This window comes from Ziziphus jujuba, chromosome 1, assembly GCF_031755915.1.
Source record: "Ziziphus jujuba cultivar Dongzao chromosome 1, ASM3175591v1".
Lineage (NCBI taxonomy): Eukaryota > Viridiplantae > Streptophyta > Magnoliopsida > Rosales > Rhamnaceae > Ziziphus > Ziziphus jujuba.
Window position 1 is genome coordinate 14,359,711 of NC_083379.1, and position 19,658 is coordinate 14,379,368.

Consider the following 19,658-nt stretch of genomic DNA (forward strand, 5'->3'; position numbering starts at 1 on the left):
TTAATAATATTGATATAAATCCGATGCAGTATTATCGATCCAATGGATTTATGTTATTTATGGATTCATGTTATAATATCGTCTCATGTAAAATTTTAGCATATCTAATCCCGCTCAAACATATATAAAAAGGATCTACAAGTAGAGATCACGCGTACACCAAGTATTTAAACATGAATATTAGTGAATATCTGACATCCCTAAACCATGTTCGATGTGTAAAGTCAACGGTATGATTTTTTTTTTCAACTTTTTTTTTTTTTTGTATTTATTTATTTCAAATTAAAACACATAGTAAGGAACTTAAAAAAAGAAAAAAGACCATTGCAATCATAGAAAGTTGAATAAAATCATTAGCGAAGGAAACTTTCATTTTGTATTTCCATAATTACCGGCTGAAGTCACTGCCAATGGAAGCGGAATATCTTCAAAGCCTATAGGAAAAAATGAACAAAAAATCCAAACCCTTAACCGAAAATGGTTACAAAGAAGACAAATGATATGATTAAAACAACAGCAGCCCCCTAAGCAACAAACAGTGCAAAAGAATTTCCTACAAAAAAATAACATCTTACACCAACATCCAACAACATACAAGTATTTAGATCTATACAACTACAACAGGCCTACTCTTTTGTATATTTCCCAACTATAAAATACAGACGAATGAAACATATTAATGCCTCACATATTTCTAATGTAAGCAAGAAATGTGTATTTGGTAACCTTAGTGCTCTAACCTTCTATTCTGATCGGATTTTGGGTAAACCATATAGGATCTAACTGTGAATTCACAAGACATCAGAGCATTTTATGCAGTTGTGGTCCATAAGCCTTGCAACAAGGCTACCTTGCTCCGGAATAAGCGCAGAAGTCAAGCTGTTCCAAAAATGAAACGTCAATGACTCATTCAGAATCTTTCTGAACATAGCATCGTGTAGAGTTTTCTCAGTCTCTGTCATCGGTGCAGTGAAGTATCTGTTTGTTGCTCAAGTGGTTTAAAAGCATAAAGAGGAAAAGAACATAAATTATAAGAAACAAAGACTAGGAACTACATGATTAAAGAAATAAAAATAATGGGGCAAAAAGACACGGGAGAAACATATTATAACAAGATAACAAACTTACATGCAACATTTCTGTAATAAGCAAGAATTGACAATGCTAGTCAGCCATTTTTCAAGCCCAACATTTAAGTAAAATATTTATGTATGTGCAACCATTCATCTATTAGAAACAACAAAGAAATTTTCACTCTTTACAACTTTCATTGTATCAAATGGAACTTCTTTGGTTGCATTGTAATGTTGTATTGTGTATGTCCTAACAAAATTTAGCATAAAAAACTTTTTGGCATTTGAAAAATAAGGTGTTACAGTTGAAATTTCTTGGGGCAGAAAATCAGAAATCTACTCTAATCTTATTTCTCTTCTTAATAAAATAAAACGAATTTTATTAAGAAATTCAATTGCAAAGCAAAACAAAAACAAAGGATGGCTTTACCAAAACAGCTAACTATCAAAAACCTACATGTACACAATCTGTACCATTACTAAAGTCCATAAATTAATCATAATAATATTTATAACTGTAAAGTTACATTTTGGTTTTATTAGAGTATTATATTTTCTTTTGCTGTTATAAGTCTTCTCAGAAGGAACCACCTCTTTGCAAATTACTTCATCCTTGTTTTAGAGACTTTAGTTCTTCATGGACGGTTTAAGAAAAATGAACAAACCATTGATAGCCACAAACAAGGTAAAAAGATAGTGAAAGTTTGAGAAAACTACCTTGTGATATTTTGAGGACTAATTGGGAAAAAGATGGAAGAAGGTTGCAGTTTTAACTCTAGCTGTCTAGCAGAGATGTTATCAGTGCTTAGAAACTTTCTGGCAACTCTTGTCAAAAGTTCAGCCCCATTCCATCTCAAGCGGGTATCATCATACGTCATAAAGTACTCTTTCAAGCACTCCATTATGAATGGACTGCATGTCAAAGACATATTAATTCCAAAAGTTTGGCAGATCATTTTCCATATTAATTTATACAACGAGACTTGCCACTATAAAGAATCGATGAGAGATGGACAAACATCATGGCAATTAAAGTCCCAAAAATAACTTGTTGTTCTAACTTTCAAGCAAATTTAGCAATGCTCAAACTTAACACTTGCTTTCCACAGCCTCAATTACTTCTTTTGCAATTCAACATTATTTTTGTTAAAAATGGAGTAAGCCTAACATTAATGATAAAATATAAATGATATACAAACCAAGAAAATAATAATCTAATTTGCAAGAAATCAAGGCAATCCCCCAACTAATATGATCTCCTGGTCCTTCGTAACTCTTATAAATAGTGTACACTACCTTTATATATATACTCCCCCTATTTTACAAGTTTTTAAACTTATACCTTTGTATTTTCAAAAATTACAAAAACAACCCTTCACATTTCATTTATGTTGCAAAGTCGCCACTTTTCTACATAATTTTTAAGAATTTTCACATGCAAATTCAGCAAATGGAAATGTGCAAATGCTAGTTATATTACATTTATATGAAAATGTAATAGTTTACACATTAGAAATTCCTATGTGCACAAAAAGGGTAATATTACAATGAAATGAGAGAGGATTTTCATGTAATTCTGAAAATACAAAGGCATTTCTGCAACACTGATAAAACAAAATGGGTGTAACTATAATTTTCCCGTTCTTTTGTGGCTTTAATTCGTATCATCCAACAGGACAGTCTGAGAAAAAGGGAGATACCCACCCTCGTATAAAACAACAGGAGAGGGAATTCAGAAAATATATTCCTATGAACCCACCATTACATATGCCCAATATATGAAATTAACTTTATAAATTAAAAGAAAACTAGAAAAAAAAGTCTAACAAGGAGTTCAATTCTTTACTAAATATGATTTGACTAAACTTAGGAATTATGTCCTCAATATTAGAAAAAAGACCAGTTTCAGTACCTGTGCTTTCTAAATGACATCACAGCACCATTCAAAGAACTTCCTGTCAGATTATCCTCCAAACCAACAGAATTGATCAGCAAGGATAATGGCTTCAAAATTATGATATCCGAATCAAGATATATTCCACCGTACCTGGCAAAGATACCGACAAAAAATGCATAATTGAAGTTAGCTTATAACTTGAGCCTGTTAAGGCGGGCATCTACTACATTTGAAAGCACTTTTAAGAGGATAGAAGTGCTTTTAACAGTGTTTGGGTAGAAATGCTAAAGTTGTATTTTGATGAGTTTATCAAGGAGAACACTCATACAGTTTTCAGGAAGGCTTAAAACTCACAACCTGGTAGTACATGAGGTATAAATGGAAAAAAGTTTGTTTGCTAAGTAATATTCCTAGACTTATGTACTTCAAAGAAGTATATAAAAGCCCTTTAGTTCATTTTCCATATTTTTTTTGAGAAGGCTGAATCATTTACGAAAAGCATCTAAAATTATTAGTTTTGTAAATCATGGTAATCCTTTTCTTTTGCATATTTTCCGCTGATACAATAGTACAATACTAGAAGAATTAAACATGGAGGAGACATGACGAAAGAACACCTTGCTCTCAATTAATACCTTTGCCACTGAAATTGATAAGTCGCCATGGTTGATATATAACATTCACATGCTTTTATGTTCAAATTGATAAACACATTGGTCACCAACACTCGCTCTCTTTAGTCAAAAAAATTTCTTCCTGGAACTAACACTCCATGATTATAGAATATTTGTCTTGCATGCTATCATAAAACTAACTATAAAATGCATAATGGACAAAATCAACTATCAAATACACTATGAGAAGATGCATATGATTCTAAACAAGCTTACTTATAGATAGCAGCAAGGCGAACAAGCTCACTGTAGTGTGTAGCATAATGTTTCGTCTTTCTCCATTCAAACCAAGCAGAAGCAAATATATGGGTTGGTGTATCCTTCAACAATTCATCAAGATTTGGCATGGCAACAGCAACTTTATAACTGCATAAAAAATCAGTTCAGTACTCAGTATAGATGATACATTAACACATAAATGTATCAAAATGGTAATAAGCACGTACCCATCCTTCAGAAAGTTATCTTTAAAGAAATCGAGCTCAATGGTCTCTGAGAACACTACCACACAGGCATCTGGGTGATGTGTAAGCAAACTCTCAAGCCCCCTCTGGTGCCTAACACTGTACATCCAAGGTGGTGAGTTCCACACCATAAAAACCTTCATATCACATTTTCCAATATCGAAAAACCTGTCTATAAATTCCGAAAAAGACAGATGGGGAAGCAAACCGGGATAATATCCCCATCTTTTGCCATCTGCATATATGTGACCTGAAAACTCAGACTTACTCTGACCCTTTAAAGTCCCGATTCCAATTTCATTCAAAGCCTTGCCACCATTGACAGCCTCCTTCCTATGGTAGCCATTACTGGTACCTTCATCCAAAGTCCGACGCTCAGTTCTCTTAATCTCATTCTTCAATTCAACACCTCTATTTTGGGTTTCATGGGCAGTCTCCAACAATGGCTTCTTGACAAGAAATGGGACCCTCTTGAACTCACTCAACAGCGATTTCTGCACCAGCCGATCACCTCTAGTCAATCCTGTGACCCCGGCGCCATCTGGGTCTTGCAGCAATGGATTGTTCAATGGATTCAAAGCCTCCAAATTGGATTTGAACATCTTATCCCTCCTCAAGAAATCGCTCTTCTTGTCGAACCAATCCCCCCAACCTTCTCTCAGAGGCGAAACTCTCCGACCCACCTTCAGCAACAGCGCGTCCTCGATGCTAACCACCAACCCTGCTCTCCTTCTCACCTCCTCGTCCACAGGTACGTCGTCGGATCCAAACGCGGCCTTACTCCGATCCTCTGCACCCAATCCCACATTAAACCCTATAGACTCATCATCCCCCCACTCCTCCTCGATTGACCGCCGATTGAATGCCCTCCGTACGGCCCCACTTGCATGGTCGTAGAAATAGCCGGAAACCCTAGGCTGGTTGTTATCCGGCTGCGGCTCGTCCTCGTCATCCAATTCCTCATCCTTAGACGAATCATCGACGATGTCGTCGAGCTCATCGATCTTGTCCTCCGTAGCGATGACGGGATCGTCGTCAGAATCGGAGATGAGGGGATTGGTGGTGAGGGAAACGATGTCATAGCCGGAAGTTGGATTCCGGCGACGGCCGTGGTGGAGATAGCGGTGAGGGTGGGAATAGGAGAGGCGAGAGTAGAGGAGAGAGACGGAGAGGAGGAGAAGGAGTGCGGAGAGCAATGCGCAAGCGTAGGCTCCGTATCGCGGTCGCCGGCGAGAGCTCCTCAGCATCGTTGTGGAATCAGAATCGGAATCGGGAGGAGATCGGAGAGGACAGAGGAAGGTGAAGCCATTCAAAAAGTGAAGTTTTTTTATTTATTAGTGAGTTTTACTTATATCACACCGACTAGTACATATAAAGAGTAAAAGTCAGCTCAATGAAGGGTCTTGATGAAAATCTATGTGCTGCCATACGATCTCAATCGTTCATTTATCATCATCGTCGTTGTCCTCGTCGCTTATATTACAGAGGCAATTAAATAACACACACTGCGTCAATTATCAAAATTCCTTCACTAGTAGTCGCTTATACTCACAGAGCTATTTTCTCGCTTCTCTTTGTTTCACAGAAATCCTCAAGAACAAAAGCTCGTAATTTGATCAGTTTCACTATATATATATATATATATATACATACTGTTTCGGTAGAAGGATTTGTGGGGCTTGAGAAATAAGGTGCATGATCAAATTAATTTGCAAAAGAACGTTGCCCTGTATAAATTTCGCAACCCAGTGTAGAACCAACGCTTGGATTCGCATTTCACAATGTGGGTTCTCTGCACAAGCTCTCCAGTTGACTCAACAACATTGCACGAGCTTTGTAGAGATTCCCATATCAGACTTCGATTCTTATGCATACGCTGCTATGCTTCAAGATTGTATCCAAAAAGGTGACACCAAATTAGGAATGCGACTTCACTGCGAGATTCTGAAAAGAGGTGGTTGTTTGGATTTGTTTGCTAGGAATGTTCTTCTGAATTTGTATGTGAAATCTGGCCTTTTTTCTTATGCCTATAAATTGTTCGAAGAAATTCGGGAAAGAAATACTATTTCGTTTGTAACTTTGATTCAGGGATTATCAGAGTCTGAACGTTTTTTTGAGGCCATGGACTTGTTTGTTAGGCTGCATAGGGAAGGTCATGAGCTTAATCAATTTGTTTTTACTACGATTTTGAAGTTGCTTGTGAGGATGGGATGGGCAGAGCTAGGTTGCAACCTTCATGCTTGTATATATAAGCTGGGACTTGACTCTGATGCCTTTGTTGGGACTGCTCTTATTGATGCCTACTCTATATGCGGACATGTTGATATTGCTAGACATGTTTTTGATGATATTATTTGCAAGGATATGGTTTCTTGGACTGGAATGTTAGCATGTTATGCTGAGAATGATTATTTCAAAGAAGCAGTAGAGCTTTTCTATCAAATGAGGGTGATTGGTTTCAAGCCTAACAATTTTACTTTTGCTGGTGTTCTTAAAGCCTGTCATGGTTTGGGTGCCTTAAGTGCAGGGAAAAGCGTTCATGGATGTGTATTAAAATCACATTATGAAGCGGATCATTTTGTCGGTCTTGCATTGCTTGATCTGTACACCAGTTCTGGAGACATAGCTGATGCTCACGGGGTGTTTGCAGAGATGCCCAAAAATAATGTGATTCCTTGGAGTTTCATGATTGCACGTTATGCTCAGAGAGACCAGTGTGAGGAGGCTTTAGATGTGTTCCATCAGATGAGGCAAGCTTTAGTGGATCCTAATCAGTTTACATATGCTAGTGTTCTGCAAGCTTGTGCAACCATAGAGGCTTTAGATTTAGGGAAGCAAATACATTGCAATGTAGTCAAAGTTGGTCTTGACTTGGATATTTTTGTATCAAATGCCCTTATGGATGTCTATGCTAAATGCGGAATGATGGAGAACTCTGTGAAACTATTTGTTGAATCACCTGATAGAAATGATGTAACTTGGAGCACAATGATTGTTGGGTATGTTCACCTAGGTGATGGAGAGAAGGCATTGAGCTTGTTTTCAGATATGCTTAGATATCAAGTTCAGGCAACAGAAGTGTCATATTCTAGTGCCCTTCGTGCTTGTGCTAGTATGGCTGCTTTGGAGCCAGGGCTTCAGATCCATTCTTTGACAGTTAAAACAGTATATGATAAGGATGTTGTAGTCGGTAATGCTATTATTAATATGTATGCTAAATGTGGTAGTATCAAAGATGCCCGATTGGTGTTTGATAAGCTGAACAAACGGGATGAAGTTTCATGGAACGCCATCATCTCAGGGTATTCTATGCATGGCCTGGGTGTGGAGGCTATAAAAGTATTTGAAATGATGCAGAAAACTAACTGTAAACCAAATAAATTAACATTTGTTGGTGTATTATCCGGTTGTAGCAATGCAGGATTGTTAGATCAAGGACAAGCTTATTTTAACTCTATGGCACAGGACTATGGCATTGAACCTAGTATAGAACACTATTCTTGTATGATCTGGCTATTAGGAAGATCAGGACACCTAGATAAGGCTGTGAAGTTGATAGAAGAAATACCAAATGAACCTAGCATAATGGCTTGGCGTGCTTTGCTTGGGGCTTGCGTTGTCCACAACAATGTTGAGCTTGGAAGATTTTCTGCTGAGCGCTTGCTTGAAATGGAACCCCAAGATGATGCCACACATGTCTTATTGTCAAACATATATGCCAGTGCAAGGAGGTGGGAAAATGTTGCATTTGTTAGAAAAAACATGAAAAAGAAAGGAGTAAAGAAGGAACCAGGTCTAAGTTGGATTGAGATTCGGGGCACAGTTCACTTTTTCACTGTAGGAGATACTTCTCATCCTGACATGAAACTAATCAATGGGATGCTGGAGTGGTTGAACATGAAAATATGGGAGGCTGGATATGTTCCTAATTGCAATGCTGTTTTGTTAGATGTGGAGGATGCCGAAAAGGAACGCCTATTATGGGCTCACAGTGAAAGATTAGCTCTAGCATTTGGGTTAATTAAAACACCATCAGGGAGCCCCATTCGTATTATTAAAAATCTCCGTATATGCATAGATTGTCATGCCGCAATGAAGTTGATATCTAAAGTTGTGAAGCGAGATATTGTTGTCAGGGATATAAATCGGTTTCATCACTTTCAGGATGGGGTTTGCTCTTGTGGTGACTACTGGTAAAATGGTGATTAATCTGCTTCATTGAGATCTATAATTTCTAATGGCTAAAGTGCCGATCTTATTGAGTTACTCTCTGTCAAAGAGGATAAAGAGGGATAAAGATTAGAGAGGTAAGTCCATATGCATCATGAGTCATGTGTGAAAATTTTGGCTACAGCTTGTACTTTTCTTTTATCATTTTGCATTTTGAAAAAAAAAAAAAAAATAGTTTATTAACGTGAAGGATTTAAAACATTTATGTTAGTGCTACAGGTAATTTTTAGTTAGTCAATTTTTAGTTAGTCCGGTAGTCGAAATGCTAGCCAAAGTTAAAAGAAGGGATTTTTAAAACAATTCTGTGTTGGAAACCCTAAAAGTTGCTGGGTGCTGATGACAGAAAAATAGTTTGCTTAACTGAAAAGGTATTATGTGATATTTATAGGAGATAGATAGGAGAACATAATAGCTAGGGGGTTGGCTCATGTTCTCTACATGCACATTCATTTTGGAGTGCTTGAAAGAGTTCTTTATGACGTGTGATGATTGGCTCAGTTTCACAAATCATATCCAGCAGATGTGTTCATATTCCCTTTTTGAGCAGGATTACTTTCATATCTTTCCTTTAGGCATGTATTTGCTTTTAGTTAATACCCATTTTTTAGGACTTGCATGTTATTTGGATTCTAACATGTAATACAACTTTTTCATAGGATAGTGAAAGTTATTCCTATTTTCACAAATCCAGCGATGGGAAAGGCTTGCTCAGGGATCAAAGATTCCCACTCAGAGATTCTGATAAGGTTTTCCATCAAACATTTTAGAACTTGCCAGGAGAGAAGCTTTTTAAATACATTTGCCTGCTAAGTTGCTATCTATCAACTACTCCTCGGCCTGTAATTGTTCCTATTGGATTCTTTTAGGTGTTTTAGTTTTTATTGTGTTCAGTGGCAAAATCAAAATACCAAATAATAATAATAATAATAATAAAATAAATCAAAAATTGAGTGACCAGACGGAACATTAATTAAGGTGCTACTGCATTACTACTGGTGCCAAAACCCACATAAGCAATAAATTTTTTTTCTTATTCGGATTGAAAATGTCATTCAACCACAATGTCATCCACTTATTACACATTTGTTTGATAAACCTTCTTTTGTTATTATTATTATTTTTTGGTATTGAATACATTGGAATAACAAAAGTTCTATACCCAAAAAAAAAAAAAAAGAAAAAAAGAAATATAAGAGGATTATAATGAAATTTTCCAAAATGATAAGCATTTTTTTCCATAAAAATCATAGTTAGTTGAATAGTATATTTTACATATAAATAACAGAAATTTAGCTAATGTTAAGATTAAAAAAAAAAAAAAAACACTAATCTATTAAACATCACACCTAGCAAGTAAATAAGAAAAAAAAAAAAAAGAAAGTAAAAGTTTCTCAATCAGTTTTTCCTTATACATATCTATGTATAGTTGCAAGAGGGAAAAAAATAAAAAATAAAACAGTTTTATTCATTTAATGCTTTTTTTTAAAAATTTATATAATACAACAAATCAACAATACATCAAAAAAAAAATTGCTTTTTTTTTTTAATTTATATAACAATACAACAAATTAACAATACATCAAATACATTTTTTTTAATACCTTTTCAAAAAGAAAAAAAAAGCAAATTTTAAATTATTTTATTTTATTTTTTTAAGGTTTGAAGGCTCTCTTATTATGAATTTATTATTACCATATCGAATCCGTGCCCAAATAAAAGAATTAAAAAAAAAAAAAAATTAACAAATAAAAAAGAAGGAAAAAAAAAAAAAAAAAAAGAAAAAGGACAAAAGGAGACCTTCTTCTTGGACAAGAAAGCTTTTAGTAGCCCTTTTTCTGCTCTGAACTTTGTCTTAGTTTTTAGGCTGAAATCCCACAAAGCAAATCAACCTCTTCCTCTTTCTCTCTCTCTCTCTCTCATCTGAACGACCTCTATTCTCTTTCGGTTTCTCTCTCAAGAACACCGCCATGGGAGACAGTCAGTACTCATTCTCTCTCACCACTTTTAGGTAAGCCTCTCTTCCATATATTATATATTATATTATATATAAGAAAGAATGAATGTATGGATGTCCTTGTTGTTGTTGTAATGGTTGAGCAGTCCTTCAGGAAAGCTAGTGCAGATCGAACACGCCTTGACGGCAGTTGGGTCTGGTCAAACCTCTCTAGGAATCAAAGGTATCGTATTCAGCTCTTCCTGTTTCTTTATATGCCTACCCATTTTCTTTAACTCCCGCTAATCTTTCTTTTTTATGCTTTTTGGAATTCGTTCGTACTTATTTTTTTCTTTTCGGTTTTTAATGAAAATTTTCAGATGTGATCCCCAAAGTGTAGTTGTTTCTGAACTTAATTTAATGTGGGACTTCTCTAGGAAGAATTTGGGACAAAAATTTTGAATATGAAAAGATTTTGATGATAAAATTTTTGGAAAAATTCGTAATCCACCACCCCCACCCCCTTCCTTTTTTTTTTTTTTTTTTCTTGGGTGTGTGTGTTTGTGAGAGAGAAATGTAACACACGCATATATAATGTGGCTGAAATTTGGGTGAACTAGTTGGAAATTTGTGGCATTTTAATCTCACAACATGGAAAACTGGAAAACATTGGCTTTTCGTGGGTAAAAAATAAACAAATAAATGAAATAAAATAAAATAAAATAAAATTTGTGTTTTTACCCATTTCTATTGATAATATGCACATACATTGTCTTTTTTGGAAATACATATACCGTGTTACTGATGTTTAGCTGGTCATTTCAGCTGCTAATGGTGTTGTTATTGCAACCGAGAAGAAGCTACCTTCAATTTTGGTGGATGAATCATCAGTAAGTTAGTAGTAAAGTTGATACCGACCTAATTATAGCGTCAGTACAGTTTAATTATGTGATTGGACTCTGCTTGGTTTAACGTAGGCTATTGATATATCACACAGTGATTTTTGTGTCTCACAAAGGACAAGGTGGTGATAGATTTTTGGATTGTTAGATATCAGTGGTTATGTAAATACTACAAATCATGACATTTAAGCTTACTTTCTTTGTTTTATATCTGTGTGCCCTAATAAACTCATGTGTATGGTATATCTTCAATTTGATACTCTTGCATATAGGTTTAGATGATTTGTGTACTTGATTAATTTGCTTCTAACTATATATGCCTTTTAAATGGTATCGCTTCATCTATTCATGCATTTAGTATTCATTAATTAAGGATAATTTATCTTTAGCTATCATATCTAGCTCATCATCCTTTCCTGTTGCTTAATGAAGGAAGATAATAAATATTTGAATTTGACATATGATGCTAAATCTGTCTATGAAAATAAAACTTATACTAAAATATGAAATTAATGAATTTCTCATAGATATCCCCTTAATCTAATGAAAGAAAAGCGAAGGGATGTCAATGAGTAATTGATTAGTCTATCTCATGTTTGGTTTCGCTTGTGTTGGTTTTCTTTTATTTTATTTTTGATAAGAAACAACCTTTCATTGACAGAAAATCAATACAAAAGGTAAAGAGGAGGACAAGAAATCCTTAAAAAACAGAACAGTAACATTAAGACAATTACAAAAACTTATAAAAACATCAACCGCCCGTGAAATCTTTCCAATTTAGATCAATCAAAGAAAAATGGAAATCTTTGAAAGCGTTATGTGTAGAGGGCCACAAAGCTGCTGAGTATTTGGCTTATTAGTTATTGCTTTTATCTAATAACATATTTTCTTTTTTAAGTGGGAACATTGACCATTGAAAGGCAATGTGCATTTACTGTGCTAATTGTTGAGACAAATTAGACTCTCTGTTAAAAGCAAGGATGGAGATGTGCCATTATTTGCATCAATCTATTATTTTATGGGTAGTATTTTGTGCATTCCTTCTTGCACTTTTTGATCCTTCCTATTATTGTACCAATTTTTCTCTTTTCTGGTTTCAGCAGATCCACCCTCTAAACTTTAAAACTCTAATTATTTTTAAAAGCAGTCCAATTCCTTCCATCTGCACCTCCCAAAAATATATTAAACTGCCTTATATATTTTTTTATTGTGATATGTGACTGTCCTTATTGCAGGTTCAAAAAATACAGTCGCTGACACCAAATATTGGAGTTGTTTACAGGTATTGTTTTTGTATGATTCACGTTGTTCTTTTTTTCTTTTTTCTCTTTAGATATACATTTTTCAACCATAATCATGTGTCTAAGGCATGTAGCTTACCTGAGATAGTAATTACTATAAAAGGGGTGTTGATGCTCCTATTTATGGGTGGAAAAGTGTCTGTCCATTTACTTCTGAATTATTTTGAAAATTAGAAGCTAAACATGGTTGCTAAGCTCATATGGTTTCTGGACCTGAGAGTATAGCAAAGCAGTGGATAAGGAGATTCAGCTTAGAGATTTGGTAAATGCATTCCTGTTGGTTTCTTAAAGTAAAACCAACTTATCTGGTGCTAAATCACAATTTGTTGGAAGAAATGTTTCACGAGAGGAAAACTAATTGTTTTCGGAAAAGTATAAACTTTGGCATAATATTGAACCGTTGACAGATTCGTGCTACATAATTTGCATAATTACACCGTGAGCCTGTTTCTCAACTTTTTTGTGACTGTGTGACCTTGTCCTATCAACTTTAAAACAACTTGATTATGTTATATCATGAAATATGTGCACAGCATGAAGCATGTATATTTGACAGCCCAAGAATTAGTGTCAAAGTGGCACTTGTATCTTATATGCATGCTGTGGAATAAATATGGAATATCTCTTTGCTTTCGAAGGAAGGACAGAAGGGCACTCGTATAGACATATTTAAGACATAGAAATCTGGCTCTTGACAAACAGCTCCAAGTTAACATGTACCTGACTCCTATCAGTTGCAATCTATCACCTTCTAGGATGCTTTCTGGTTTTATATTCTTATTTACTTTCTCTCTTGCAGCGGCATGGGTCCTGATTTCCGAGTGTTGGTCCGAAAAAGTAGGAAGCAGGCAGAACAATATCATAGGTTATACAAGGTATTGGTTTTTTCTCTGATTTAATTTATATTCTCATATTTCTTTGGTAATTCCTCAACCAATGGTGTCACTAATGCTTACAATCCTGTTTTGATTCATGAAAAAATTGTTTGATTGATCCATTTTATTATTCCATGTGATTGGTATTGGAAATAAATTATTATTTGATCCCTAAAACATGGATTCAGTTATTAGATCATTGATATATGGTGTAATGTACGTTTTTTACTTTTTCATGGTAGAATTTAGTTAGTTTGAGGTTATATGTTCTTGTATTCTTTTATATTTTCAAGTTTGCATTTTGTAATTCGAACGCCATCTTTGTAGGAACCTATCCCTGTTACTCAACTTGTGAGGGAAACTGCCGCTGTGATGCAGGAGTTCACTCAGTCTGGGTAAGTACATATGACTTCTATGGTATTTACTATGATACCAAGATTTTTTTTTCTTTTTTTTTTTTTTCTTTTGTTGTTATAATAAATAATCATAATGAAAATGACACATGAGTTATTGAACTATAAATCATCATTTGACACATGTTAGGCCGCATTTATGATTATGAAACCGATTCCTTATTGTTTTAGTAGTTATTTCTAATTGTTCATTTCAATTCCTTTTTTAACAAGTAAAATTATAAAAAACTAGAGCTTGGATATCAGTAAAATTGTGATTGCAAGGGACAGCTACTATGGGACAAGGAACCTTGCACAGGCATGGATTACCTTAATCTAAATTTATTTTTGGGATAGTAGTTTTGACGTTTCAAAAATTCAGTAGTTTCTAGGGGCCTGTCTGGTAGTGCAAGAATAGATTTTGTATCCTTAGATTTTTTTTCAATGCATCTAGCAGCATTATTTACAAATAATTTTCTGAGAACGAAAACAGTGAAAACATGTTTGATACCAAGATTGAAAATGATAAAACAATAAAAACCTATGGAAACTTATATATTTGGATTTGGATTACCTATATAAATATTTATCTGTGCTTATGTAACAATAATCATCTCAGCTTAATAGAAGATTTGTTAAATTTTATTCTATTGATAATGATATGTGGGTACCAGGTTCTTTAAAAATAGCCCATCAACAAGGTTTCCTACTTATAAAACTGCACCGTAAACCATAAAAAATAAAAATAAAATAAAAACAAAAGGAAAATCATATGGAGAAATGCAAATATGCAATCTGTAGTATTGTGTTTGTTGATCAATTTGTACATGGAGAGATTTTTAATGTGTACTACGGTGTAGGATACTAACAGTTGAAAATAACATTTTGGCACATCTTTTCCTGCCAAATATTTTTGCTAGAAAAATAAGAAGTGTGAAATCAATTTTCTCTGTTGAGAAACCCCCACTTTTAAAGAGATATAAGGTAATAAAAAAGTTTGCAGCACTATTTTCAATCAAAAACATCTATGTGAATTAATCTGCCTCAGAAATCTATAGTGAGTTAAGATTTACTTATCATCTTCCTCATGCGTAGTACAACATATTCAAGTGAATTGAACAAAGAAAATTATTCTTTATCATTAATTTTTTCTAAGAAAACCAACCTAAGCAGGTATCATATTGTTCAGATGGAGATCCTGATTTTCTAGAATACAAAATTAGACTAGAAGGAAACAAAATGCCCAAGAGATTTAAAGAGAGTGGAAAAGAAAGAGATTTTTGGATATGGAGATGCCTTGAACATGAGATAATTCTGTGAAGATGGTAATCCAAAGATTTTCAGTGTCTGCCACTTCTCCCAGTTGTTGTATTGCACCTTTCTCAAATGCACCGATATATAAAATGTTGCAAATGAGATAATGATAGGCTTAAGCCAACAGAGGGAGGAGAGGGAGAAGGAAGGGAGAGGGAGAGACCTTTATCTCTCTTTTGAAAAGTTTGGATATATAAAGTGCTACATGATATGGAATTTGAAAATGAACAGTTATACATATGTGTTTTAGGAAAGTGAACTTGGATAATGGCTTTGGTAAACCATATTTCTCTGCTGTGTTCTTGATAAATCCAATGTTCTTTTGTTTTTGTTAGAGGTGTGAGGCCTTTTGGAGTGTCACTGCTGGTTGCTGGGTTTGATGACAACGGACCGCAACTGTACCAGGTATTTGCATTCCTTGATATGTTAATGGCTGAAAGTAATGGTGCTTGCTGTTTCTGTCTGCATAGAATTACTACTTTGAAAGTAAAGGACACTTGGAATTTTAATGTTGTTCAAGTTTAGACCACCTCTCCTGGATTATTTTGGTTTGGGTTGCTTTCAGATCTGCACCCTTCCATTTTTTTTTTTTTCCCCCTTGAATTAAATGTTTTTCATATCTTGGAATTTTAATAATTTGCAAAATTGTTGCATTTCATGTGATGAATACCCCCCCTTCTTTTGTTTTTTTTTTTGGTGTCTATCTCACATTTTCCAGCTCTACTTACATTAGATTGCACATGTGAACTATATCACCATCTGTGCATCACTTCTAGATTCGTGGCTTTCCAGTTGTTGACCATCTCTTTTCAGAAGTTTGATATAGGTTATGATTTAGTTGCTACATAGTTATTTAAAAGGTTTATTACCCGTGGTTTTATCTGTAATATGCTGTAGACTGGTGAAGATCAAGCTATTGGCCATCCTATCTTTTTTGTTTTTGTTAAATGAAAGTGTTTTTTTTTTTCCTGCCCAAGCAACCCAAAAAAAAAAAAAAAAAAAAAAAAAAAAAAAAAAGAATCTTCTCTATTAATAAGGCTAGCTTAATCTGAATCTACATTTCTGGAAAAGAAAATGCTTTTTTTTCTTTGGTTTAATATAATGAATTCAAAACAATTTCTATAAAATGAATTCAAAACAATTTCTATAAAATGAATTCAAAACAATTTCTATCTGTTTTCTTTTGGCTTTGATATTAACTTACATTAGTTCTGGCTATCCAGGATATGGAAATATTGATCAGCTCTTAGCAGTATAAACCTGATTGTGTTTTGTCCCTTTTTTTTTTTTTTTCTTTTTCTCCAAGTAATATTGAGCTAATTCTGAAACTGTTACTCTTAATATGCCCTAGGTGGATCCTTCAGGTTCATATTTTTCGTGGAAGGCCTCTGCAATGGGAAAGAATGTCTCAAATGCAAAAACATTTCTAGAGAAGAGGTATTTTGAGTTATAATATAGCTGTTGTGAGTTGTAAATTGATATAACTGGCGTCTCTTTCTTATTATAGATTATTTGTACTGATTAGTGATTATACTTTTAGGTGCATTTTGTGAGTTATTAGATAAAATTATAACCGTCCTTGTAAATCTGTCACTTAGATTCATGTTCGCAATGAATATCCACTTCCAAGCCCATGCAAAATAACATAGCATTTTCTCTGGGGTTTCCTCTGAGTGTTGTAGTTTTCCTTCTGTGACAGTTCGCTCTCTACAATGTGATGTCAACTTTGAAATTTTGTAATTTAAAGTAAACTTGCGTTTATATGTTTCATGATTGTCTCAATAACTTCTGTTCCATATTTGAATTAAAGCCCTCTCCTTTCTTCCTCCCCAGCTCCATCTAAATTGTTTTCATTTTGGTATGCTAACAGTGTTCTCCTATTCTTTTAGGTATACTGATGATATGGAGCTTGATGATGCTGTGCACACAGCTATTTTGACTCTGAAGGAGGGGTATGTAGCTATTTAACTTTCAAACACAAAATGTGGAATAACTAAGAAATAATCGTATGAGTGAACCGTTTTAGTCTTGCATAAGTGTGCTAAAATCTAGTCCATAAATTTATCAATTTAAGAAATGTCTCAATTTGAATGATATTCACCATTTTAGGCATTGTTGCTGTAAGCTTGTAACCTGGACTTGCTGGCGGCGATGATAGCAAAAATAGATGCTTGGATCCTGTTTAACTTGAACTATTAGACCTTTAACTTGTGCATAAAACTGTGATGATACTTTTGATGCCCATTAACATAAACCTAAAATAGCTGCTAAATTGAAAACAGAAGAGGTTGCTACAACCATGGCTGTATACTTGTATTCCTTGCTTATTGTTGACAGGGATCACAATGCCAGCTTGTGCATCTAGTTTAGGAGTAGGCAATGCGCCTACCTAGTTTTGTCTAATTTTATTTGAGGGGTTTGAGTGTTTAATTTCCTTTTCCCTTTTGGTTATGGTTTGTTATTTCCTTTAATCTTGGTAGGATTTGGATTTGTCTGACCATATGTAAATAGCCACAGCTTATAACATGTTTTCAGCTTCCGACTGAGAATGAAATGGACATGCAGTGTGTTTTGCCTCTCTTTCTCACTCTCTGTCTCTCCAGTCTCCTCTTCCCTTGTTTCTTCTTCATCTTTCTCTTTCTGCTGGATACCAGTTAGTATGTTAGTCTTCCCTTGTTCCAACAGCCAGAATTATGTAATCATCATCAAGCCAGTATAAGTCAAACCAGAGAACAGCCTTAAACAAGTTGGATAAGGCCCCAGCAATATCCCACATTCCACCTGCCAAATTGTCATGCACTGCTGGTAATAGCCATGTGAAAGCATTGGTGATGGCAGCACTTCATTCTGATAAATAAGAATGCCATCAGCCTTAGCCTCAGAAAAGATGTTGAAATTATAAAATATTCATGAGGATTAGAAATCCTTAAAAAAAGAAAAAGAAAATGGAAACTAAATATCATTCCAAGTCAAGTTTTGACTAGTAAAATGGTAAATCATAAAAGACTGAGGATGGTTGTCCCAATCCCACCAGAATCAACTCATTTGAGGCTGTATCATTGCTATATACCATCGCTTTATTGTATTTGCTGTTGTTTGTCACCGCCACCAATATGGCGTCTCCCTTTCTTCTTTTTCCCCATCCATGATGCAGTAGTTGTGCTTAATGATAAAGTTCAAATTTGTAGCACTAAAGCTTTGGCAAATATTGCCTGGAATTTATATCTGCCATTTAATCAGCCTCAGTGAAGTATTTGATACAAGATATTTCACTTTAAAATGCTATCAAGTCACAGTTTAGTGTTTGTTCTGTCAGGAATGTTGCATCAGTCCATCCAGGTTGTACTTCCAAGTCCTATTTCAGTTTGTCACAAGCTATTTTGCTTTCACTTTGTTTTCAGGTTCGAAGGACAAATCTCTGGCAAAAACATTGAGATCGGGATAATTGGCACAGATAAGAAATTCAGGCAAGTTCTATTTCTATTTCATAACTAGCTTCCAGATAGCTTTGTTCTATTGGGAATTTATAGTTTGAGTTAATGTAAAATCCCTGAAGCATCTTGCTAAAAGAATGCAGAATTTGAGTAATTTCTCACCTCTAGTTTTTATTTTGAATGGTTCTCTAATTTCAAATCGATATGGTGTGCATCAGAATTCCCCATATTTCATACTATGCTGTCTGCTATCATTATTTGAAGTTTGGTTTCCTGCACTATAACTTCTATTGTGTGTCTGGCTATGTATTTGCATGTGGAAGTTCTTGAGATAGCCAATATACATCTTCATCGGCCGTAATATTTTAAACTCAACTGATTTCAACCCCTTCAAAAATGCCATCTTTGATTTTGGATATTTAATTGATGATAACCTGAGTATTTTGTGGCTGAATTCTTCGTTTTTTGGCTCACTCCTTTTGCAGAGTTCTAACCCCAGCCGAGATTGATGATTATTTAGCTGAAGTGGAGTAGTTTTTCTATCTATCACTGCAGCTTTTGAAAGTAAACGATATTTGATGTTAAATTTGTGAGTTGCGAAATTTTTGCATATATACGAAATTGATTTAATGTAGGTTACTATGCCGTGTACGGCTGGCTACCTCTATGGCTTTTTCGGTTGGAACAGCATGTTTGCCAGCATTTTGTGGCTTGTGTTTCTTTAGATGTTCAGATAAATCTATTTCTTTGGTATTCAGATAAAATGTTTAATTCTACTATTATAATTGAATTTGGATTTTTAAGGTCAAGGTATTAGTGCGCCGCCAGATATTATATATATATATATATATATATATGGAAATTCTATGGTGAGGACGGTTCGTATAAGGATTGCAGTATTAGTGATGGTTTTTCATAATATTAATGACGGTTTTTTAGAAAATCGTCACCAATACTATAAAAAACTGTTACCAATAATGTGGTCCGTATAATAATCGTCTGTACCATATACGGACTGTATATATATATATATATAGGGTGATTCTAGAATTATGCGCATACGGACCATGAAAAAAGCTTATGTTCTTTTGAAAAAGAATGTAAAAAGCATCAGTTTTTTCTGTACGTGTGAGAGAAAAGCCGACGCTTTTTAGGATTTGTTTTTGTTT

The 19,658-nt window shown here is 34.6% G+C and overlaps 3 protein-coding genes across 5 annotated transcripts; 2 read left to right on the plus strand and 1 right to left on the minus strand.

The window, feature by feature from the left end:
• Positions 1-447: 447 nt before the first annotated feature.
• On the minus strand, positions 448-5,355 carry LOC107420636 (uncharacterized protein At4g19900). 2 transcript variants are annotated; one of them, XM_016029654.4, is made up of 5 exons: positions 4,091-5,355; positions 3,861-4,010; positions 2,986-3,120; positions 1,791-1,985; positions 448-879 (listed from the first exon to the last, which is right to left on the minus strand). In XM_016029654.4, exons 1-5 carry the CDS (start codon positions 5,353-5,355, stop codon positions 792-794), a joined length of 1,833 nt encoding a protein of 610 aa, XP_015885140.2. In that variant the 3' UTR covers positions 448-791. The 2 variants fall into 2 exon arrangements, with proteins under 2 accessions (XP_015885140.2, XP_015885131.2); XM_016029645.4 differs by having other exon boundaries at positions 448-978.
• A 439-nt stretch (positions 5,356-5,794) lies between these two features.
• On the plus strand, positions 5,795-9,293 carry LOC107420629 (putative pentatricopeptide repeat-containing protein At5g13230, mitochondrial). 2 transcript variants are annotated; one of them, XM_048470595.2, is made up of 2 exons: positions 5,795-8,415; positions 8,995-9,293. In XM_048470595.2, exon 1 carries the CDS (start codon positions 5,804-5,806, stop codon positions 8,303-8,305), a length of 2,502 nt encoding a protein of 833 aa, XP_048326552.2. In that variant the 5' UTR covers positions 5,795-5,803; the 3' UTR covers positions 8,306-8,415; positions 8,995-9,293. The 2 variants fall into 2 exon arrangements, with proteins under 2 accessions (XP_048326552.2, XP_060668783.1); XM_060812800.1 differs by having other exon boundaries at positions 9,000-9,293.
• Positions 9,294-10,124: 831 nt separating this feature from the next.
• LOC107419709 (proteasome subunit alpha type-2-A) lies at positions 10,125-19,298 on the plus strand. Its single transcript, XM_016028486.4, has 11 exons — positions 10,125-10,346; positions 10,439-10,515; positions 11,097-11,161; positions 12,409-12,455; positions 13,274-13,349; positions 13,677-13,744; positions 15,391-15,460; positions 16,407-16,492; positions 16,945-17,007; positions 18,457-18,522; positions 18,975-19,298. The coding sequence occupies exons 1-11, from the start codon at positions 10,306-10,308 to the stop codon at positions 19,021-19,023; spliced, it is 708 nt and encodes a 235-aa protein (XP_015883972.2). The 5' UTR covers positions 10,125-10,305; the 3' UTR covers positions 19,024-19,298.
• The last annotated feature ends 360 nt before the right edge of the window (positions 19,299-19,658 follow it).